At 67.0% G+C, this 22,858-nt stretch overlaps 2 protein-coding genes across 2 annotated transcripts in view; one reads left to right on the forward strand and one right to left on the reverse strand.

The window, feature by feature from the left end:
• Ncor2 (nuclear receptor corepressor 2) overlaps positions 1 to 13,849 on the forward strand; it is a 77,487-nt gene extending 63,638 nt beyond the window's left edge. Inside the window, exons 33-48 of the mRNA XM_090319862.1 lie at positions 264 to 615; positions 1,196 to 1,408; positions 1,498 to 1,749; positions 2,003 to 2,152; positions 2,240 to 2,359; positions 2,435 to 2,615; positions 3,581 to 4,086; positions 4,922 to 5,071; positions 5,174 to 5,319; positions 8,028 to 8,221; positions 8,485 to 8,634; positions 8,761 to 8,906; positions 9,421 to 9,474; positions 11,325 to 11,552; positions 12,431 to 12,610; positions 12,944 to 13,849. Coding sequence (XP_090175988.1) covers positions 264 to 615; positions 1,196 to 1,408; positions 1,498 to 1,749; positions 2,003 to 2,152; positions 2,240 to 2,359; positions 2,435 to 2,615; positions 3,581 to 4,086; positions 4,922 to 5,071; positions 5,174 to 5,319; positions 8,028 to 8,221; positions 8,485 to 8,634; positions 8,761 to 8,906; positions 9,421 to 9,474; positions 11,325 to 11,552; positions 12,431 to 12,610; positions 12,944 to 13,107 — 3,186 coding nt within the window. The 3' untranslated portion in view covers positions 13,108 to 13,849. The remainder of the gene's footprint in view (positions 1 to 263; positions 616 to 1,195; positions 1,409 to 1,497; positions 1,750 to 2,002; positions 2,153 to 2,239; positions 2,360 to 2,434; positions 2,616 to 3,580; positions 4,087 to 4,921; positions 5,072 to 5,173; positions 5,320 to 8,027; positions 8,222 to 8,484; positions 8,635 to 8,760; positions 8,907 to 9,420; positions 9,475 to 11,324; positions 11,553 to 12,430; positions 12,611 to 12,943) is intronic.
• An 878-nt stretch (positions 13,850 to 14,727) lies between these two features.
• On the reverse strand, positions 14,728 to 19,725 carry Rflna (refilin A). Its single transcript, XM_090319847.1, has 3 exons — positions 19,429 to 19,725; positions 15,352 to 15,458; positions 14,728 to 15,043 (listed from the first exon to the last, which is right to left on the reverse strand). The coding sequence occupies exons 1-3, from the start codon at positions 19,627 to 19,629 to the stop codon at positions 14,728 to 14,730; spliced, it is 624 nt and encodes a 207-aa protein (XP_090175973.1). The 5' UTR covers positions 19,630 to 19,725.
• Between the last annotated feature and the right edge of the window lie 3,133 nt (positions 19,726 to 22,858).

Raw genomic sequence — 22,858 nt, forward strand, 5'->3', positions numbered from 1 at the left:
TCATGCTGATAACTGGACAGAGGCTGTGACACAGCACCAGTGGTACTGTGTCCTGTCGCTCAGTTGCCACACCAAGGCCTGGAGCTGGTGGTATGGGGAGGGTTGCCACCCCTGTTCAGAAGACCAGAGCACGGCCACCTACAGCCCCGGCAAGCGTTCCCTACGGGGCCCATCTCCTGCCCTGGGGAGGGGGACATGGCAGAGCCGTGCGGCTGGCCTGGGCTTGCAGCCTGAGTCCAGGTGGCCCCGTGGTTCCTCCACAGGGCACCCCGCTCAAGTATGACACCAGTGCAGCCTCGGCGGGCTCCAAGAAACACGACGTGCGCTCCATCATCGGGAGCCCGGGCCGCACCTTCCCGCCCGTGCATGCGCTGGACGTGATGGCAGATGCGCGGGCGCTGGAGCGGGCCTGCTTCGAGGAGAGCCTCAAGAGCCGGCCGGGGACCACGGCCAGCGCTGGGGGCACCCTCCCCCGTGCACCCGTGGTGGTGCCCGAGCTGGGCAAACCACGCCAGAGCCCACTGACCTATGAGGAGCATGCCACACCCTTCACCGGCCACCTGCCGCGGGGCTCTCCTGTGACCACCAGGGAGTCCACCCCTCGCCTGCAGGAGGGTGAGTTGAGTCAGGCGACGGGCCCGCTCAGCCCAGACCTCCTCCCTACACACTGTTCCGAACCCTCCCACGCCCACTGCCCCCAGCCTCGGTGAGCTCGTCCCCCTCCCAGCCCCACAGGCTTCCACCCCACTGTCCTGCCCATCCTCTTCCCTCCATCGCACTCTGCTCATTCTGCACAAGGGCTTGGTACCTGTCCCGCCCAGGCAGGCCTGTCTCCTCCCCAAGCCCCGCTCCGTCCCACACCCCCGACCCTGTCCTGTTCTGGTCACTTACCGAGAGGCTGACGTCCTCCCGTGCGCACGGTCTGTCACCTTGCAGACGGGTTCGTTACCCATCTCCTGCTTTCGCGTCAGCTTGCAGGGCCTGGGGTCTTTCTCTGTCTCCTGGGGTGACCCCACCTCTGAGAACAGCAGTTGGCATAAATCTTGCATAAATATCTGCTGGTATGTTGGGTGTGTGAACCAAGGATGAAGTGTGGATGTGTTTTCAGAAGGGGAAGGGGACGTAGGGAGAGGGCCGTCTGGGCTTCCGAGGCTCGCAGAGACCCGGGGCTGAGCCGCGTCACCTGCCCCCGCAGGCGGCCTCCTGTCCGGCAAGGCCACCTCCGACCGGAAGCTGACCTCCACGCCCCGAGAGCTGGCCAAGTCCCCCCACAGCTCGGTGCCTGAGCACCACCCCCACCCCATCTCCCCGTATGAGCACCTGCTCCGTGGTGTGGACCTGTACCGAGGTCACCTGCCCCTGGCCTTCGACCCCACCTCCATCCCCCGCGGGGTCCCTCTGGATGCCGGTGAGCTGGGGGGGGGGGCAGGGGATGGCCGGGGCCTCCCAGTACGGTCCCAGACGGGGTGCCTGACCTCCTCTCCCCTCCTCCAACAGCTGCTGCCTACTACCTGCCCCGGCACCTGGCCCCCAACCCCACGTACCCCCACCTGTACCCACCATACCTCATCCGTGGCTACCCCGACACCGCCGCCCTGGAGAACCGCCAGACCATCATCAACGACTACATCACCTCCCAGCAGATGCACCACAACGCCGCCTCCGCCATGGCCCAGCGGGCTGACGCGCTGCGCGGCCTGTCACCTCGGGAGCCCTCGCTGGCCCTCAACTACGCCACGGGCCCACGAGGTGCGTGGGTGGATGTGGCGGGGGGCGTGCTGAGCGCTCACGTCTGGGTGCTCAGACGGCCTGGCCAGCGCACCATCGGGGAGATCAAAGGGACCAGGGGTTGGTCAGGGTCCAAAGAAGCAGAAGTCGCGGAGTGCTGCTGACCAGGGCCTGCTGGCCGTGGGGTGCCGGCCGCAGCGGTGGAGGGAGGGGGGTCGGCGCCATCCGCTGGGTCTCGGGGCGGCAGGGCGAGCACGGCTGCCGCTCCCCGCAGGCATCATCGACCTGTCCCAAGTGCCACACCTGCCCGTGCTGGTGCCCCCGACCCCGGGCGCCCCCGCCACCGCCATAGACCGCCTCGCCTACCTCCCCACGGCACCCCAGCCCTTCAGCAGCCGCCACAGCAGCTCCCCGCTCTCCCCAGGTACCGCGCCCCCTCCCTGCTGCCCCCCTCCTCCCGGGCGAGGTCCACACCCCAGATCCGGGGCTGAGTCCGCTCTGCGTTTTCCAGGAGGCCCTGCCCACCTGACCAAGTCCACAGCCGCGTCCTCGGCCGAGCGGGAGCGGGAGCGGGAGAAATCCATCCTCACGTCCAGTGCCACGGTGGAGCACGCGCCCATCTGGAGGCCCGGTGCGCAGCGGAGGCCCCGCCCCCCGGGCCCCTCGGCCAGAGGCCCGCCTCCTCTGACCCCCTTCCCACCCGCAGGTACCGAGCAGAGCAGCAGCAGCAGCAGCAGGCCCGCCACCCATGCCCACCAGCACTCTCCCATCTCCCCACGGACCCAGGATGCCCTGCAGCAGAGGCCCAGCGTGCTGCACAACACCAGCATGAAGGGCGTCATCGCGTCCGTGGAGCCCAGCACGCCCACGGTCCTGAGGTGGGCCAGGTTGGCACGATGGGTACCGGGCACGTGGCCCCACGGGCTGGGAGGTGGCCGGGAGGGTGAGTGGTGGGCAGGTAAGTAGGCAGGTGGGTGCCCAGGAAAGAGGGGCATGGGGGTGGTGGGGACAGGGAAGGGGTCGATACAGAAGGCAGTGCAGGCATGGACAGGGCAGAGCATGGGTGGATGGGTAGAAGGATGGGTAGATGGTGTGTGGGTGGATGGAGAAAGGATGGACCTTGGGTTTGTGGGGTGGGGGGGTGGGGGGGTGGGGGGGTGGATGGACGGATGGATGGGTGGGTGGGTAGATGGGTGGGTGGATGGGTGGAGAAAGGATGGATGGATGGATGGATGGATGGGTGGATGGGTGGGAGGATGGATGATGGAAGAAAAGAAGGAAGGAGGGAGAAACACCAGACCCTGGGTTTGTGAAGCTGGTAGGTGAGTGAGTGGATGGGTGGGTAGGTGGGTGGGTGGATGGATGATGAAAGGAAAGAAGGAAGGAGAGAAAAAGACTAAACCCTGGGTTTGTGAGGCTGGTGGGTAGCTGGGGCCAGGTGAGCATAGACGAGTAGAGGAGGGAACCAATAAGTCAGACATGGAGATTGGCAGGAGGCCACAGAGAGGGACAAGGGGAGCTGGATCCCGTTACCCAGTCTGCACAGCTCAGCCTGCCTGATGTCCTCCCCCTACCCCACCCCAGTGCCAGCCTGCTGAGCCTCAGTCCAGCAGGGTCAGGCTTTAGGCATCTTCTGGTGTAGTCCACCGGCTTGGTCAGAAAGTCCATGCTCTTGCCAGCCTTACCCAGAGCTGGAACAGTGCCCAGCGTCTCGTAGGTATTCGTAGAGCAGTTGGGAGTCACGCACCTGGTGAGCCAGGAAGAAGCAACTGCAATGCAGTCAGCCAGAACGGGAAGTAGCCACAGGCCGGGTGCTGGAGGGGCTGTCTCACTTGGTTCTCCTCTCCCTCAGGTCCACCTCCACCTCCTCGCCTGTGCGCCCAGCTGCCACCTTCCCCCCTGCCACCCACTGTCCTCTGGGGAGTGCCCTGGATGGCGTCTACCCCACCCTCATGGAGCCCGTCTTGATAGCCAAGGACGCCCCTCGGGTGGCGCGGCCCGAGCGGCCTCGTGCGGACACTGGTCACGCCTTCCTTCCCAAGCCCCCGGCCCGGGAGCCCACTGCCTCGCCCCACAAGAGCTCCGAGCCCCGCCCCCTGGGCGTCACCCGCACCCCTGCCAAGAGCCTTGCGCCCCACCACGCCAGCCCAGACCCTCCGGCACCTGCCTCGGCCTCAGAGACCCACCGGGAAAAGAGTCAAAGTAAACCCTTTTCCATCCAGGAACTGGAGCTCCGTTCTCTGGGTAAGACCACCCTGACAGCGGCCACCTTCATAGACGCTATAATCACGCGTCAAATTGCCCACGATAAGGGGCCACGAGAAGGAGGTTCGCTGGCCGAGGACTCCCCTCTGGATGGTAAGACTTCAGCCACCGCCGCCCATCCGTGGCCTAAAGATATTTTCAGATCCTTGCTTTTTATTTTCCCCATTTTTTTTTTTTGGTTTTTGTTGGTATTTTGTTTTGAAACTGTCTCGTCGTCGATTTGCCAGCGGCCAGGCACATCACCTGTTCATTGTTGTATGGTTTTGTTTTTGAATTTTCGCTTTTTTTCCTTTATGAATGGATCTGTGATTTGGACTCTGACCACGCCTCCCATCATCCCCCTTCGCACCTTGGTTTGGGGGAGCGGGTATGGGGTGTGAGCCAGAGAGGGCAGGGCACCACCCTTCCCTGGAGGCCGGGAACCCCGCCTCTGCCTGCCCAGGGTACCCAGAGCGAGGCCGTTCCACCCCGCCCTGCAGGCTCTGCCGTGCCCAGCCCGGGACAGGGAGAACACTGGACCCCAATTCTCTGACTCCGCCCTCCTTGCTGCCCCTCCCTCACTCCATCTGACCCTGTGCCCCTGCTCTGCCCGGCTGTGGCTGGCTCTTGGTGTCTGTATAGCAGCCTGTGAGGAGTTCCTCTTCCTTCTTCCCCTTCCCTCTCCACCCTCCCCCTCCCCTTTCCTTCCTTCTGCCCTCACCTCTCTTTCCCTCTCCTCTTCCCCTCTCCCCCTCCCCTTCCCTCTCCCTTCTCTTTCTCTAGCTCTCTTGTCCCCATTCTCTTTCACCCCCCCCCTTCACCATCTCTGGGGTTCAAATCCTCCACCCAGTTCAGGGCCGGCTGTTCTGGGGCGCAGGCAGTGGAGGGCGGGCTGAGAGACACCCTGCCCCTGAGTCCAGGTGGCCCTGACCCTGGCCCACCTGTCCAGGTTACCACGCTGCCAGCTACAGCCCCGAGGGAGTGGAGCCGCTCAGCCCCGTGAGCTCCCCCAGCCTGGCCCACGAGAAGGGGGTCCCCAGGCACCTGGAGGAGCTGGACAAGAGCCACTTGGAGGGGGAGCTGCGGCACAGGCAGCCAGGTGGGCGCCGCCCCCCGGGGCCACGCCAGGGTCTTGAAGAGGCCGGGCTGGGCGGCTGAGCCCCAGCAGAGCCCGGGCCCTGAAGACTGGCTGTGCCCGCAGGTCCTGGGAAGCTCGGCGGGGAGGCCCTGCACCTGCCCCACCTGCGGCCGCTGCCAGAGAGCCACGTGTCCTCCAGCGCGCTGCTCCAAGCCGCCCCGGGCGTCAAAGGTCACCAGCGGGTGGTCACCCTGGCCCAGCACATCAGTGTAACTCAACTACCCTTCTTCCCTGGATACGGGGGGCGGGGGGGTGCGGGGGGGCATCCCGGGGCATCCCAGTCAGTTCTGCCCCGCAGGCAAGGGAGTGGAGAGCAGAAAGGAGCAGGCTGTGTCCCCCACAAGCCTGGGGGAGGGGAGCAGGCTGTGTCCCCCACAAGCCTGGGGGAGGGGAGCAGGCTGTGTCCCCCACAAGCCTGGGGGAGGGGAGCAGGCTGTGTCCCCCACAAGCCTGGGGGAGGGGAGCAGGCTGTGTCCCCCACAAGCCTGGGGGAGGGGAGCAGGCTGTGTCCCCCACAAGCCTGGGGGAGGGGAGCAGGCTGTGTCCCCCACAAGCCTGGGGGAGGGGAGCAGGCTGTGTCCCCCACAAGCCTGGGGGAGGGGAGCAGGCTGTGTCCCCCACAAGCCTGGGGGAGGGGAGCAGGCTGTGTCCCCCACAAGCCTGGGGGAGGGGAGCAGGCTGTGTCCCCCACAAGCCTGGGGGAGGGGAGCAGGCTGTGTCCCCCACAAGCCTGGGGGAGGGGAGCAGGCTGTGTCCCCCACAAGCCTGGGGGAGGGGAGCAGGCTGTGTCCCCCACAAGCCTGGGGGAGGGGAGCAGGCTGTGTCCCCCACAAGCCTGGGGGAGGGGAGCAGGCTGTGTCCCCCACAAGCCTGGGGGAGGGGAGCAGGCTGTGTCCCCCACAAGCCTGGGGGAGGGGAGCAGGCTGTGTCCCCCACAAGCCTGGGGGAGGGGAGCAGGCTGTGTCCCCCACAAGCCTGGGGGAGGGGAGCAGGCTGTGTCCCCCACAAGCCTGGGGGAGGGGAGCAGGCTGTGTCCCCCGCTAGCCTGGGGGAGGGGAGCAGGCTGTGTCCCCCACAAGCCTGGGGGAGGGGAGCAGGCTGTGTCCCCCACAAGCCTGGGGGAGGGGAGCAGGCTGTGTCCCCCACAAGCCTGGGGGAGGGGAGCAGGCTGTGTCCCCCGCTAGCCTGGGGGAGGGGAGCAGGCTGTGTCCCCCACAAGCCTGGGGGAGGGGAGCAGGCTGTGTCCCCCACAAGCCTGGGGGAGGGGAGCAGGCTGTGTCCCCCACAAGCCTGGGGGAGGGGAGCAGGCTGTGTCCCCCACAAGCCTGGGGGAGGGGAGCAGGCTGTGTCCCCCACAAGCCTGGGGGAGGGGAGCAGGCTGTGTCCCCCACAAGCCTGGGGGAGGGGAGCAGGCTGTGTCCCCCGCTAGCCTGGGGGAGGGGAGCAGGCTGTGTCCCCCACAAGCCTGGGGGAGGGGAGCAGGCTGTGTCCCCCACAAGCCTGGGGGAGGGGAGCAGGCTGTGTCCCCCACAAGCCTGGGGGAGGGGAGCAGGCTGTGTCCCCCACAAGCCTGGGGGAGGGGAGCAGGCTGTGTCCCCCACAAGCCTGGGGGAGGGGAGCAGGCTGTGTCCCCCGCTAGCCTGGGGGAGGGGAGCAGGCTGTGTCCCCCACAAGCCTGGGGGAGGGGAGCAGGCTGTGTCCCCCACAAGCCTGGGGGAGGGGAGCAGGCTGTGTCCCCCACAAGCCTGGGGGAGGGGAGCAGGCTGTGTCCCCCACAAGCCTGGGGGAGGGGAGCAGGCTGTGTCCCCCGCTAGCCTGGGGGAGGGGAGCAGGCTGTGTCCCCCACAAGCCTGGGGGAGGGGAGCAGGCTGTGTCCCCCACAAGCCTGGGGGAGGGGAGCAGGCTGTGTCCCCCACAAGCCTGGGGGAGGGGAGCAGGCTGTGTCCCCCACAAGCCTGGGGGAGGGGAGCAGGCTGTGTCCCCCGCTAGCCTGGGGGAGGGGAGCAGGCTGTGTCCCCCACAAGCCTGGGGGAGGGGAGCAGGCTGTGTCCCCCACAAGCCTGGGGGAGGGGAGCAGGCTGTGTCCCCCACAAGCCTGGGGGAGGGGAGCAGGCTGTGTCCCCCACAAGCCTGGGGGAGGGGAGCAGGCTGTGTCCCCCACAAGCCTGGGGGAGGGGAGCAGGCTGTGTCCCCCACAAGCCTGGGGGAGGGGAGCAGGCTGTGTCCCCCACAAGCCTGGGGGAGGGGAGCAGGCTGTGTCCCCCGCTAGCCTGGGGGAGGGGAGCAGGCTGTGTCCCCCACAAGCCTGGGGGAGGGGAGCAGGCTGTGTCCCCCACAAGCCTGGGGGAGGGGAGCAGGCTGTGTCCCCCACAAGCCTGGGGGAGGGGAGCAGGCTGTGTCCCCCACAAGCCTGGGGGAGGGGAGCAGGCTGTGTCCCCCGCTAGCCTGGGGGAGGGGAGCAGGCTGTGTCCCCCACAAGCCTGGGGGAGGGGAGCAGGCTGTGTCCCCCACAAGCCTGGGGGAGGGGAGCAGGCTGTGTCCCCCACAAGCCTGGGGGAGGGGAGCAGGCTGTGTCCCCCACAAGCCTGGGGGAGGGGAGCAGGCTGTGTCCCCCGCTAGCCTGGGGGAGGGGAGCAGGCTGTGTCCCCCACAAGCCTGGGGGAGGGGAGCAGGCTGTGTCCCCCACAAGCCTGGGGGAGGGGAGCAGGCTGTGTCCCCCACAAGCCTGGGGGAGGGGAGCAGGCTGTGTCCCCCGCTAGCCTGGGGGAGGGGAGCAGGCTGTGTCCCCCACAAGCCTGGGGGAGGGGAGCAGGCTGTGTCCCCCACAAGCCTGGGGGAGGGGAGCAGGCTGTGTCCCCCGCTAGCCTGGGGGAGGGGAGCAGGCTGTGTCCCCCTAACCAGCCTTCTCCGCCCTCAGGAGGTGATCACACAGGACTACACTCGGCACCACCCCCAGCAGCTCCCCGCCCCCCTCCCCGCGCCCCTCTACTCCTTCCCTGGAGCCAGCTGCCCTGTGCTGGACCTACGGCGCCCACCCAGTGACCTCTACCTCCCGGCCCCTGAGCACAGCACCCCAGCCCGCGGCTCTCCCCACAGCGAGGGGGGCAAGAGGTGAGGGGCAGATGCAGAGCCGTGGGCCCCGCATGCTGTGAGCCCAGCAGTGAGGGGAGAGCCCCCAGCTCCCGTCCTTGTAGGAAAGGCCTGGCTGTGGCCGTGGGGATGGAGCAGGCGCCTTGCACTGGCTGGGCAGGTGTTCTACCACTGGAGCTGCGCCCTAGTCCCAGGGCAGATCCAAGCTGGGCTGGGTGCGGGAGGCAGGCAGCCCCTTCCGCAGGCAGGGCCGCTCTGACCGCAGCCCCCGCTCTCTCACCCAGGTCTCCAGAGCCAAGCAAGGCACTGGTCCTCGGCAGCGGCGAGGACGGCATTGAGCCCGTGTCCCCGCCGGAGGGCCTGCCGGAGCCCGGCCATCCCCGGAGCTCCGTGTATCCGCTGCTGTACCGGGACGGGGAGCAGATGGAGACCAGGTGCCCAGCCTTGGCCTTGGCTCTGGCGGGGTGGCGCTTGTGGAGCAGCGTGGTGAGGGTGGCAGGCGCGGGGCTTCTCCCGGGAGCATGCCTGCTCAGGACCCCGGGGCCTCTCCATCCCCACAGGATGGGCTCCAAGTCTCCGGGCAGCACCAGCCAGCCACCTGCCTTCTTCAGCAAGCTGACAGAGAGCAACTCGGCCATGGTCAAGTCCAAGAAGCAAGAGATCAACAAGAAGCTCCACACCCACAACCGGAACGAGCCGGAGTGCAGTGAGAGCCGGGGGGGGGGGGGGGGGGATGGTGGTGGTGGTGGTGGAGGGGGGCGGGAACGAGCCGGAGTGCAGTGAGAGCCGGGGGGGGGTGGAGGGGGGCGGGGGGGCCCTCACACTGCACACCGCACGCAGACCCTTCCTCGCCTGAGAGCCTGTGGCCTCCACCAGCCGGCTTCCCACCCGGCCGAGCACACACGTGGTACTGGCTGGCATAGTGTGCAGCCAGCCATGAAAAGTGACACCCCAGAAGCCCCCCCCGGCGGTCTGTGCAGGGGCCCAGGCTGGTGTAGAAGCAGCACGGCCAGTGGCCCTGCCCAGCTGGGAACTCTAGAAGCTAACCCCGTAAGCATGGCTGCCCGTCGTAGGAGTGGGTGCGCCTCCCTCGCGGACCCTGGAAGGAGCTGGACCACCCAGATCAGGCCCTGTCCTGGCCAGGACCGCACAGGGTGGGCAGGAGCTGGTACCCTGGGGTCTGTGGGCCTGGGCCTCACCCACGTCTCCCCTGCCTCCAGACATCGGCCAGCCTGGGACAGAGATCTTCAACATGCCCGCCATCACCGGAGCAGGTAACAGGTCCCGGCCCCGCCTGCCACCTGCCGGCTCCGGGTCCACAGCGGCCCCCAGGCCCCGTGGCCAGCTCCCTTCCATACCAGGCGGCCCCTGGGCTTAAAGTCAGGTCAGGACAGCTCTCCCCATCATTCCACCCACGAGGCCAGGGGACTTTGTGGAGGGTTTTGTTTGGTTTTTGTTTTGTCTGGCCAGTCCGGGCCTGGGCACTGTCCCTGGACTTTCCCAAGACTGGATCTCTATCCCTTGAGCCTCCGCACTTCGGGATTTTTTCCTATGGATGTGGTACTGAAGAATCAAACCCAGGTCTTCATGCATGCTAGGCAAGCACTCCACCACCAGGCCACACTCCCGGCTTTGTGGGGTTTTTTTGCAGAATCAAATGCACAGGTGTGAGAAAGTGAAACATAAAACCCAGGCAGTTTGAACAGAAGCAGAAGACATCTGGTGTTGGGGCTGGACAGACCTCTGGAAGCAGAAAACAGGCCCTTGGTGGTCCGTCCCTCTGTTGGGGTACACTCTGCTGGCCCTTGGTGGTCCGTCCCTCTGTTGGGGTACACTCTGCTGGCCCTTGGCCCAGGGCAGAAGGCCCTGAGGCTGGTACTGTGCGGGCGAGGCCTTTAGGATGTTGCAGGGACACGAGCCCTTCCCAGGGGGTCCTGGATGAGCTGCTTCATGTAGGAGAATGTTTCCAGAATGTTCCAAATCTTGACGCTGGCACTAGATAGCAAGTGTACCCATTTATAGAGAATAACCGGGTGGCACACTGAAGAGGGGGGCCAGGCATGATGGCTCAATTCCATGGAGTCAGGGTCATAACCTTGAGGCCAGGTCATCGGTGCTGGCTGCTGGCCAGGGCACTGAACAAGGAGGGCGGACCTGTTCCCGGGGATCTTTGTATTTTGGGGTGCTCCTCTCTGGTGGCATTGCACACTTGCCTGATGTGCACAGCACAGCCGTTTTTTGAAGGACACCTGGACTGTCCTGGACACCACGGAAGACAGTGTCCCTAGGGAATCTGGGCCCGTGTGTCTGAACACAGGGAATGGAGAAACACAGAGGACAGGCAGCATGCAGGCCCCAGGCTGTCGCCCCCAGCCTCACAGGCCCCAGAGTCTGTCACCCCAGCTGCCCAGACCCAGCCCACAGACTGGCTTCCCTGTGCCGTCTCAGACCCCGCCAGGGCTGCCCTCAGCAGAGGTGTCCAGCCCTTCACAACCCCAGCGCTGGGATCTGAAAGCTGTCTGGCTAAAGAGACCGAGCTGTGCAGTAGTCCCCCCAGACCAGCCATCATAGCAAGCAAGGGAAGGAGCCCCACAGAGCAGAGGAGACGCCCCAAGACTCCAAAGCGCGACTGTCCCGTCCAGCCCGCCCTGGCCCCACCCGCACATAACTGCATGGCTGTGCCCTCGCCCCCACGCCTCTGCACCGCTCTCTCTTGGCTCGGGGTGGGGGGGCTCCCATGGGTCCTGGGCCAGGCTGGTGTCCGCACACCCCTTCCCGTGAGGCTCTGAGCCCCCACTTTAAGCAGGATGCTTCCCATCCTTCCGCTTTATTAGAAGGCTGCGTGAAGTCAGCCTCCCAGAGGACTGGCACAGGGGGTTCTGACCTCCTAGTGTGGCGCAGACGGGGCAGGGCCAAGAGCAGGGGGGCCGGGTTAGGAGACCCTGTCACCCCATCACCTCACCCCCTCATCTCCACCGGCAGGAAGACGGGAGCAGGGGGGAGAACCATAACCATGTTGCTTTGCTGAAATGTGCTCACTGTGTATTCTCTCTTCTCCCCCCCTCCCCCTCCCGCGCCCCTCTGGCTCCGCCCCTGTGTGTCCGTCTGTCTGTCTCTCTCCCAGGCCTCATGACCTGTAGAAGCCAGGCGGTGCAGGAGCATGCGGGCACCAGCATGGGGCTGGAGGCCATTATTAGAAAGGCGCTCATGGGTAAATATGAGCAGTGGGAGGAGCCCCCGCCACTGGGCACCAGTGCTTTTAACCCTCTCAGTGCCAGTGCCAGCCTGCCCGCTGCCGCTCTGCCCGTAACCACTGCTGACGGACGGAGCGACCACGCGCTCACCTCGCCAGGTCTGCAGGCCTCCCCCGTCCGCCCGTCTGTCCCGCGCGGTGTCATTAACCTCCCCCCTGCGCTCCTCACCCTCCAGCTTTGGAGCTTGTGACTTGATTTTTGTGCTTGTTTCTTGTTGTGAGTTTGCTAATCAGAAGCTGGGCTAGCGCTGGCACCCTGCCCTTGCCCCTGCCCCAGCGCTGCTCCTGGACACTGCCGCCCTGCCCGTCCCTCCCCCGCTGGGCCCTGGCCGTGCCCCCAGGTCGGCTGGGGGGCCCACCCGCTCTGGGCAAAGGCCATCTCCAGCCTGGCCTGCCCTGTGTGCCGAGGCTGGAGGGGGGCTGAGAGGAGGGATTCGTGTCACCTCCAAAACCAGGCAGCTAGAGGGCTGGCCCCCGCTGTCTAGGCCCCGTCCACTCCTCAGGGTCAGTCCCATCCACACCTGAGGGTCAGCCTCCCCGCTGTCCAGGCCCCATCCACACCTGAAGGCCAGTTCCCTGCTGTCCAGGCCCCGTCCACGCCTTTCACGAGCGGGAGCCAAGCATATGGTGCCTGGGCCCAGTTGCCCAGTGTAGACTCTGAGTCTCCCAGAAGTTACGGTTGTGTTGGGGGTCTCACGAGGCCTGGGGCCCCCAGGGTACTACATGGCTGTAGTAGCCCCTATACAATTCTGGGCCATACTAGGTTCTGGTCTTAGGAGTTTGGGGTGGGGGGGGGCCCATGGTGCAGCCCCCAGCTCCCACTGGAGGACTGGGCCCCGCTGTCTGGGCAGAGGTGGCGTCCAGTTCTGTCTCTGACAGCCTTGGGAGCAGCTGCCCCCACCCTGTCCCCATGCCCTTTTCCAGGCTGGGTGACCCTTCACTGTCCAACGCTGCCTTCTCCCCCGGGCTCCCTGCAGGTGGTGGTGGGAAGGCCAAAGCCTCCGGTAGACCCAGCAGCCGCAAAGCCAAGTCCCCAGCCCCCGGCGTGGCCTCCGGAGACCGGCCACCCTCTGTGTCCTCCGTGCACTCGGAGGGGGACTGCAACCGCCGGACGCCCCTCACCAACCGCGTGTGGGAGGACCGGCCCTCGTCTGCAGGTGGGCTCAGTGCTCCGCCCGCCCCTGGCTGGCCCCCGCGGGCCTGCCGGCCTGGCCTGCACCCCGGCCTGGGGCGCTTGCAGCCAGGGAGCGAGGAGGAGGGGCAGAGAGAGGCAGGGGGCAGTCTGTGTCTGTGGGGAGGAGGAGGTGGCCAAAGGCAGCCGAGAAAGGGGAAAGCAGCCTAGCAGAAGTGGCCCGATGCATCTGCTGCAGTCCCAGCAGGTGGGGGGCAGGGGCCGACCCAGCCAGTTCTGAGGTCCGGGTGAGGGGCCGAGGGGCAGGTGGGCGGGTGGCCGCCCTCCAGCCGCCCACAGCCCCCCATGCTTCCCGCAGGTTCCACGCCCTTCCCGTACAACCCCCTGATCATGCGGCTGCAGGCCGGTGCCATGGCCTCCCCGCCCCCGCCCGGCCTCCCCGCAGGCCCCCACCACCCCTGGGACGCCGAGCCCAAGCCGCTGCTGTGCTCCCAGTATGAGACGCTGTCCGACAGCGAGTGACTTCTAGTGACTTCTGCGGTGCAGGCCGCGTGGGGCCCGGAGTCGGCCTGCGCCCCCCTCCGCCTGCCGTCCTGCCGTCCGTCCACCGCCGGCTCCTGCCTGTCTTACGCCTTAACTAAGCCCCGCCCCGGGCTGGCCCTGTGCAGCGACCTTACTCAGGAGATGTTCGCCTGGTGCTCGGGACGGGAGGGAGGGGAGGCGGCAGGCTGGGGCCGGGACGACCACACACCTCCATGCCTCACCACCCCTCCCACTTGGAACCAAAGTCTCAGCCCCTCCCGCTGCCTCCCACCCCGCTTCGTGCTCCGGACAGGCAGACATAGGCCCTGTCCCCCCAGCGCTCTTGTCCACAGACCCCACGGGTGGCTCTGGCTGGCGACACTGCCCGGAGGCCGGGCAGAGCAGGCGGGGAGGCCAGCAGGCTGGAGGAGCGGGACTGCCGCGAGGGCAGGCAGTGTAAGCGATGCATTGGTTTACAGGGTATATTTTTGATACCTGCCGTGAATGAATTCAGATCTTTTCCGCAAGGAAGGACTTACCCAGTATTACTGCTGTGCTTTTCCACCTCTGCGTGCCCTTCCAGAGGGCACCCCAGGGCCCCCAGGACCGAGGCGGGGGGGCCCCCGGCCTCCTCCCCCTGGGCAGAGGAGTTTGAAGGGTGGTCTCTGGCCGCCACCGTGCAGCGTGGTGGGGTCTTGTCATTCACACACATTGTTCTGATTAAAAATGGAATCATACTCCAGCCAGAAGCCGCTCTCTTCTCCAGCGGGCGGGGAGGGCAGGAGGGAGGGGAGCAGCTGTCGGGAGGGCCCGGCCGGATCGGGTGGCATGAGCCTTAGCCAGCTGGCCCGCCCGGTGCGCTCTGAGGAGCGGGGGCCCTGTGCCCTTCCAGCCTGTGCCAGGCTGCAGCATGCCAGGCGTCCAGCGGGTGGCAGCCCGGCCGGGAGGTGGCCCTCGTGCTGCCCGGCCCAGCTCTCCAGCAGCCCCCCGGCCTTCGCTCCCCTTGGACTTCGTTTACCCCACTTCCAAAGATGGGAGCTACTGGGGCGCCCTCGCTTGAGAGCCGCGCACTCCGCGGCCGTCTCAGCCGCTGCTGCTCCGCATCGGCCACACTCTCCATCCCCGACCCAGCCACGGGCCTCCCGGTCCAGCCCCGGGGCCCCCCTCCCCTGGCCTCCCCCTGGCTGGGGGGGGGGCTTGTGTGACAAGGAGATCCCCGCTGTCCCCTCCCCACACGGCGACCCGGCCAGCGGCCCGGATGGTGGACAACTTCACGCCTCGGGCTTTCGTGGTTTATTAGGCTCCCCGGGCCGCTGTCAGTCCCTCCCCAGGTCTAGCCTGGGCCTTCAGTGAGTGGCTGCAGCCCCGGTGCGCCAGGCCAGGGCCATGGCAGGGCTTCTGGTGTCTGTCTGTCCCGGAGCCCAGAGCCTGCCGGGGGACTCCGGGGTCCCCATCTCCCGGGCCAGCGCAGCCGGGTCGCCAGGCAGGGGGGGGGGGGGGCGGAGGCGCGGAGCCCGGGCCGAGCCAGGGCGCGTGGGGCGGTCAGGGCGAAGAGGCCGGGGCGCGGAGGTCGGGGCGGTCAGGGCGCGGAGGCCCGGGCGGCCGGGGCGGTCGGGGCGGTCAGGGCGCGGCGTCCCCCGCCGCCCCGGGCTGCAGCCGCAGGCTGGCGGCGAAGCAGCGGCGCGCGCGGCCCAGGCCGCAGCGCAGCGTGGTGCGGAAGGAGCGGCGCGCGCGCTTGGGGAAGATGACGGTGGTGCAGCCGAAGCGCAGCGCGCGCGGCCGCGGCTCCAGGGTCAGCTGGCTGCGGTAGCGGCGCCACGTGCAGTCGGGCGCCGCCACGATGGTCTCGCTGTAGGCCGTGACCGTGGGCACCGGCGCGTAGAACACCTTGTCCCGGAAGCGCCTCTCGGAGGCGTAGGTGACCTCGGAGTTGCAGCTGGGGTCGGGGAGGCCGGCGTGAGGTCAGGGCTGCGGCCTGTCCAGCCCGGAGCAGCCCCGGCGGCCCCACCGCGCCGCTCTGGCGCCTGCCCGGAACCCCGGCTGGAGCTCCCGCGGAGCCCCGCCCCTCCCAAACCGGGCCCCGCCCCTGCCCCGGAGGCCCCGCCCCTCCCCGCCCGGGGACCCCGCCCCTCCCGCGGGGCCCCGCCCCTGCCTGCCCGTGGCCCCGCCCCTGCCCCGGAGGCCCCCGCCCCTCCCCGCCCGGGGCCCCGCCCCTCCCTGCCCCGGAGGCCCCGCCCCACTCACCGAATTTCCTGGGCGGGTTCGGGGTCCACCCGGATGCTCTCTCCGAAGAACACAGGCTGCAGCCGGGCCCTCATCTCAGGTGCGGGGCTGGGACCCAGGGAAGGGGGCTGCAGAGAGACCCGCCATCAGGCGACACGCGGGTGGACAGCACCGCGCAGGTGCTGCAGCCCGGCTGATCTGCACACCTCCCCGCGGGCCCGGCACCCGGCACCCCAGACCCCCGGCCACACCCGGCCTGCCGGGCTAGGACCCCGGCCTTCCCGGAAGGTCCCCTGCCGCCCCGCCCTGACCACCACCAGCGGGAAGCCCTGCAGTGCAGAGCCCATGAGGCCCTCCTGCCCTCGGGGCACGAAGCCACGAGGAGAGCGGGGTGCAAGAGAAGGACGGAGCGCTACCAGCGTGCGCCTTTACCAGTGGACCCAGGACCGACCAGCTCCGCGGGGGGAAAACCCCCGCCATCCACACGGGGGCGCCATTGACACAGCTCCGCGGGGGGAAAAAACCCCCGCCGTCCACACGGGGGCGCCATTGACACAGCCCAGCTCCATGGGGAAAAACCCCTGCCGTCCACACAGGGGCGCCACCGACACAGCTCTGAGTGGGAAAACCCCGCCGTCCACACGGGGGCGCCATTGACACAGCCCAGCTCCATGGGGAAAAACCCCCGCTGTCCACACGGGGGCGCCACTGACACAGCCCAGCTCCATGGGGAAAAACCCCCGCTGTCCACACGGGGGCGCCACTGACACAGCCCCACGTGGGAAAAACCCCTGCCGTCCACACGGGGGCGCCACTGACACAGCCCCACGGGGGAAAAAAATCCCCGCCGTCCACACGGGGGCGCCATTGACACAGCCCCGCAGGGGGAAACCCCCCGTCCACACGGGGGCGCCATTGACAGCCCAGCTCCACGGGGAAAAAACCCCCGCCGTCCACACGGGGGCGCCACCCACACAGCTCCACGAGGGAAAAACCCCCGCCGTCCACAGGGGGGCGCCACTGACACAGCTCCACGAGGGAAAACCCCGCCGTCCACACGGGGGCGCCACTGACACAGCTCTGAGTGGGAAAAGCCCCGCCGTCCACACGGGGGCGCCACTGACACAGCTCTGAGTGGGAAAACCCCGCCATCCACGCGGGGAGCACCGTTCCATGTAGCTCCAGGACCCAGGATCGGACCCGAGGCAGAGTGTGAAGTCACCAGGGCATCCCCGCCGCATCCCCCAACCTCTCCAGGCTCTCTGCAGCCTGTGGATGGGGCCAGCATCTGTCAGTCAAGAAAGACCCATTGGCCCCTGCAAGATGCCCCCAGTGCCACTTGTCAGCGTTGGGTGCAGATTCCCAGTGCACCCAAATGCCACACTCCAGGCCACCTCCACGCCTCTCCAGTGGCCCCACAGGCCGGGCCTTTCCCCAGGCCGCCTGTGGGATCTGTGGCCTGCTTACCCACCATGCTGCCATGTCGCTGCTCTGTGACCCAGCGCTGGGCACTATTGGGCTCACTGAGGCACAGGCAGGCCAAGGTCCAGTTCCAGCTCTGGAATGTGAAGGCAAAGACCAAACAGACCCCACCCGTGGAGGCCCCCACACAGCCGGCCCCGCACCTGGACCTGCCCCTTCTGGAGCTGGGAGCCAGTCTGGGCTAGGACACAGAGTTGCCAGCCTGGTCTCAGCTGGTGGGAGGCAGGCAGGCAGGCTCAGAGGATGTGGGGTGTAGAAGCATTCAGGCCCCGAGACTCAGGTGTGTGGCTGGGAACCAGGCAGATGAGGAGCAGGAGGAGGCAGAGGAGGTGCTGGTTCCTGAGAAGAACCTGAGAGCAAGGGAACCCCACACTGTGTCGGGGTGACTGGACTCCCCACCAGAGCCCCGTGGAGCCTTGCAGGGAATAAACGGCTCCATCTGCTCACTGGCTTGGGTGGCCACTGGAATTCGTTGTGCTCAGCCTGCAAGAGTGCCGCCTTGACCTTCACAGAGGAAACGGGTTGTGGAAGGTCACCAGGACCCATCCTCTGAGTGGAGACAGCGGATCCCAGGGTGTCTGGGGTGGGGGCCTCACACAAGCGGCCATGGAGGCTCGTGGAGTCCTGCACCCAGCTAGGAGGGCAGAGCAGCACCGACACCCCAGGTCCAGCTCCACGAGTCCCTGCGCCCCCTGCGCAGTGGCTGCCGCTCGCCTCTGTTGCCTGGTTGGTGGTGCATGGCTGTGTCGGCCCTCATGGGAAGCCAGGCCTGTCCAGGGGCACTGGGGGCGTCGGCCCAGCCTGGCCCACCTGTCCCCCCGCAGCACATGGCAGGGTCCACTGGTCTTCATTTATGGATAAGGCCTTGTTCAGCCACAGAGCTGGGGGCCCTCTGGCCGCTCCTCCTGGGCTAAAGCAGGGGCTGACCCTCCTCACTCCACCCCCGGGCCTGCCAGCCTTGTCTGCCAAGGGAGGCATGTGGGAGCCATTGGGCTGGAGTTCTCAGACTGTCTATCCACCTTCCAAGCACACGCTGTCCCTCCACCTAGCTGTCTGTCCATTGTTCACTTGTCTGTCTGTCCCTCCCACCTCCCTCTGCTCTTTGCCCATGCTTGCTTTTGCTGTCCCAGATGAGAAACTAAAACAATGACATCTAGATGTTCCCGCCGTGGCCAGTGGAGGACCTGAGAGGTGGCTGCCCTCTGCCCCCTGTCCCCTGCCACCTGGGTATGTCCCCAGGATGTGCCTGGGCATCTGGGAGGGACGTGGCCCCGTGCTTCTAGGGAGCTCCTTCCGTGTGTCAGGTACAAACATGCTCAACTCACCCGGAGAGCTGGAGAGGGGAGGGGCCTGGGTGCCAGCCCGGGCCATGGGGCAGCCCCGGGAGCCCGCACAGAGGAGCCATATCGCTCGACGCTGTGACTGCCATCCCTCCCGGCCCCGGCCACATCCCAGGCACCAGCGTGGACCTCGAGGGCAGCAGAACAGGACTGGCCTGTCCCTGGCCCACTAAATGGTTCCGGAGCAGCGTATCTGCCACACAGCCCTGCTCCCGTGGCCTCCACAGCTTGGCAGGGCAGGGAGGGGGGTGGTGACAGCCTGCAAGAGCAGGCTGGAGGATGTGGGGGCCGCAGCCCCTGTCTGGCGCTACCTGGCCGCCCTTCCTACCCTCTTCACAGGAGCCCTTGCAGTGGGGGCCCAGGTGTGGGGGTCTAAATTGGGGCGGGAGCCCCTGGTGCCTTTAGAAACGTGAGTCACAAGTGCGAGACTGGAAGAAGCCCGGCACTGGTGGCACACCTGCAACCCTGGAGGGATCTGAGGATCCCAGCTCCAGACCTGCCCTGCAGAGCAGTCCAGTGAACAAACAAGAAGCCAGAGGTGGAATGTGGTCAGGGCAGAGTGAAAGCCTTCATTCAGCAAAGCAGCGAAAGCACGGTGTCGCGGCCCTGCGCTCAAGCCCCAGGACAGGAGGCTCTGCGGGCGGGTGGGCCGCCCTCGCTGGGCCTCAGCGGGGTCCAGGGAACCAGAAGCCTGGGCACGCGGGTGTGGAAGGGAGGGAGGTGCGAGCAGAGGGCCGAGGACCGGCCAAGGAAGCCGCGCGCGGCCCGGTGAGCCTGCGGGCGTCAGCTCACCAACGGCCCCGAGCCCACCCGGCAGGATGGATGCACGGCCGGGCCTCGGCCCCCTCCCCGCCGGCGTCGGGTCTGGAGCCCCGGTCCAGCCACGACTTCCGTCCCGGAGCCTGCAGACCCCGGCGGGGTCCGAGCTCGGGGCTCCTGGAGCGGGCACGGCGAGGCCCCTGTCAGGGGCTGGACGAGGGGCTCGGCGGCCGGGGTGCCCGGGGCAGCGGAGCGGCCCCGCCTGGGCCTCCCCAGCCGTGCCCGCCGCCCCCGCCCGCCCCGCGCCCGCGGGCGTCCACGTCCACACCCTCGCCGAGGCACCGCGGGCCGCACTCGGGCTGCGCCCGGCGGCAGCCACCCTGGCCGCCCCGGCGCCGACCGCCCGGGAGCCCGGGAGAGCAGCCCGGGAGGGGCCGGGAGTCCGGCCACCGCCCGCCGGCGCCCCAGGCCGGGGAGGGCCACGCGGCCCCATCCGGACCCGCGTCCGCGCCCTTACCGCTCTGGGCTCGCCGGCTCCGGGGGCGTCCGAGGGGGCGCCGGTGCCCACCGCGCGGGCGTCGAGGGCGCGGGGCGCCAGGGCGTAGAAGGGCGGGCTGGGACTGGGGGGCAGCCCGGAATCGGGGCTGTCCAGCAAGCCCTCGCGGCCCTGCGCCTTCGGGCTGTTCTCCATGTCCTGCAGCGGGAGGTGGCCCACCATGTCTGCGGGGCGCGGGGCGCGGGGCCCCGGCTCCTCGGGGGACCCCTCCACCGCGCTGCGGCCCGGGACCTGCGTGCGCCCCGCCTGCGCCCGCGCCCGCGCCCCGCGTGCGGACCCCAGGACGAGAGGGAGCACCGAGGCTGCCGGCAGAGCCCGCCGGCCCCGCCCACCCGCCGGGCCCGCCCCGCCCACGCCCCGCCCACCAGCCAGACCCCGCCCGCCCTCCCACAGACCCTGCTCCGCCCACCCGCCGGGCCCCGCCCCGCCCACGTCCCGCCCACCAGCCAGACCCCGCCCCGTCCCCATAGGCCCCGCCCAGTACCCCCACAGACCCTGCTCCGCCCACCTGCCGGGCCCCGCCCCGCCCACGTCCCGCCCACCAGCCAGACCCCGCCCCATCCCCATAGGCCCCGCCCCGTCCCCCACAGACCCCGCCCCGCCCACCCGCCAAGCCACACCCCACCCTCCCGCAGGCCCCGTCCTCCCGGCTCCAGCAGAGCCTCCCCCCGCTCCCCGCAGACGCCTGCCCGTGACCCTAGGGCCCGAGGTGCCTTCAAGACGTTGCCCGCTGGACTGGAAGTTGCCCGGCGCCCCGCAGTGTCCTTGCTGGGTGTCCACACTGGGTGGCAGGAGTGACACTGCAAAATTGCACGTATCAAATACCCCCCCCCCGCCCCCGTGAATGACCCGGTGAGCGCGACCTCTGACCTGTGGGGTCCACTGCCCCAGGTCCGCCACAGGCTGCTAGCTTCTCCTTCTGGGGCCAGAGGCTCCTCAGGCGGCAATCAACATACACTCCAGGAGCGCGGGGCTGGCAGGTTCGTGTCCCTGCTGTGGGGAGGGGAGAGCTGAAGGGAGCCCTGGGGTGCCAGCTGACCCCCAGAAACCGGGGGGTGCCCCCAACCCTCTGAGGGCTGGGGCAGAGAGGGGCAGCGGGGGTGAGGAGAGAGTTTGGGGAGGGAAAGCTAGGCAGCCATGTGGCTTGAGAACCATTGCCAGCCTGTGGACATGCGCCTCTGCTCCCTGGCTGTGTGCCCCCTGTGTCCCGGTGTCCCCATCCATAAACCGGGGCGTGGCATCAGAGGGACTGAGGTCCAGAGATGCTGGGACCAAATGTAAGCTGAAGGAGGTGAGCAAGCAGGCATGCCAGGACAAACTGGGCCCTGGGCACACTGCCAGGACAGCACCCCACGGTCTGCTGTGGACTCAGCACCCAGCACTGCACACACACACACACACACACACACACGCACGCACAAATATCTTCGCAGAGACACATACATATGCATGTTGGTGTTCGTGCATATACAACATGCACACACATGTGCACACACAGGCACCTGCCTCCACATATGCGTGTAAACGCATGCGGACATCCGTGCACACAGGGCCCAGGGATGCACAGGGAAGCGTGTGCAGATTGTGCACAGGAGCTCATGGCACTGGCACAGGTCCTGGTGGACGACGCATACATCTGTGCACGCGTGTGCACATGGGTGCTGTGTCTTTGCTTTTTGGGGGGTAGGGAGGAGTATTCCTTGAATGCAACTCTAGTGCAATGCACAGTGGGAATAAGCAGGCTGTGAACAAGGGGAAGATTGTGTGAAGTTCTCAGCACGCTGCCTAGTGCGTGTTGAGCATGGAAAGGTGGGGTCCGAAAGCTGGCCCCTAAGAAAAACCCAAGATGTCCTCCAACAAAAAAACTAAAGTGCGATATGTTGGTGGTTCATGCCTGTTAGCTACTCAGGAGGCAGAGATCTGAGGATCATGGTTCAAAGCCAGCCAGGCAGGAAGGTCTGTGAACCTCTTGTCTCCAAGGAACCACCAGAAAACTGGAAGTGGTGCTGTGGCTCAAAGTGGTAGAGTGCCAGCCTTGAGCGAAAAGAGCTGAGGGACAGCGCCCAGGCTCCAGGACGAGCACAAAAGAAAAAAAGGACGAAGGGAAACACTCCCAGGAACAGAACCCTACAAGCAGGTAAGTGGAGTTCCGGGTGGGGTCACCTCGTCCTGGCAGGCAGGATGGCCCGTCGCCTAGGGACCACATCTAAGCCCTGTGTGCCAGCAAGGCCGCTGCCAGCATCTCCTTTCCTCCCATTTCGTCCCCAGGACCCCCAATCTGCTTTCTGCCCCTCCCTCCTGTTTTGGTCTCATCCTGGTAGAAAACGAAGGCTGGTGATGGGGAGGTCGCGGGGCCGGGCTGGTGGCCTCCAGAAGGGCAGCCTCTGGGTCCAGGCCCTTGAAGGCTCTAGCCCGCACCTCTAGGCACGTGCAGCAGGGCCCACAAATGGCCCCTCCCGCTCCTGGGGCCTCCGCCCTGGCTAGTGGCATTTATCTAAGACCTTCCCGGGAGACTCGGTCAGCTGGAAAGTGAACCATCGGAAGGGAACAAGGCTGAGCGTGGAGGCCGCAGAACAGCCCATCAGGTGCCAGCACACTCACAAGGTGCGGCAGTCACACACACACACACACACACACACACACACACAGGTGTCACACAAGGCAGGACAGTGGCACACACGGGTGCTGTCACCATGAAGTAGCACAGTGGCACGCCACGCTGTGTCCTCACGTGGGCCTCTGGCAGTGGGGCAGGCACCAGGTCAGAAGCCCCACCATGGAGCAGTTGTGCAGGCATCAGGGCTCGGAGGGAGGTCCTGGGGCCCTGGGCACTCAGTGTCTGCCACGGGAACCTGGGGGCCCCAGGCCGCCCGGAAAGGGTGGCGCTGTGTTCTGAGCACTTAGTTTTATCTCTGTTCAAGTAAGATCTACTGAACAAGGATCTCATTCTGAGGATTAAAGAAATCCCTGCCATGCCCAGCTCAGCTCCTGACAGGCAGTAAGAACAGACAAGCTGGGACAAGCTCACGTCTGTGATCCTAGCTACTCAAGGCTGAGGTCTCTGAGCTCAGGTTGGATCTGCGAGGCTCTTATCTTCCATTAACCACAAAAGGTCAGAGGTGGAAGTGCAGTGGTAGAGTGCCAACTCTGAGCACGAAAGCACACATGTGAGGGCCTGAGTTCTTATGCCAGTACTGGTGTAAAAAGAAGATGAAGAAGAGGTGAGCTGGGTGCTGGTAGCTCCTGCCTCTAATCCTAGCTACTCAGGAGGCAGATCGGAGGATCACAGTGTGAAGCCAGCCTCGGGAAAGAAAGTCTCTGGGACTCTCGTCTCTAACCACCAGAAAGCTGGAAGTTGAACTGTGGCTCAAAGGGGTCAAACAGAAACTCT

The sequence above is a fragment of the Megascapheus bottae genome, chromosome 28 (assembly GCF_031878675.1).
Source record: "Megascapheus bottae isolate mThoBot1 chromosome 28, mThoBot2.hap1, whole genome shotgun sequence".
Taxonomy (NCBI): domain Eukaryota; kingdom Metazoa; phylum Chordata; class Mammalia; order Rodentia; family Geomyidae; genus Megascapheus; species Megascapheus bottae.

Bases quoted from the DNA above. Each gene is read 5' to 3' on its own strand.
- Rflna (XM_090319847.1), bottom strand. From the start codon at position 19,629: ATGGTGGGCCACCTCCCGCTGCAGGACATGGAGAACAGCCCGAAGGCG. The intron at 15,459-19,428 runs GTAAGGGCGCGG...GTCTCTCTGCAG, and splicing joins GAGCCGGCGAGCCCAGAGCG to CCCCCTTCCCTGGGTCCCAG. The intron at 15,044-15,351 runs GTGAGTGGGGCG...CCCCGACCCCAG, and splicing joins GAACCCGCCCAGGAAATTCG to CTGCAACTCCGAGGTCACCT.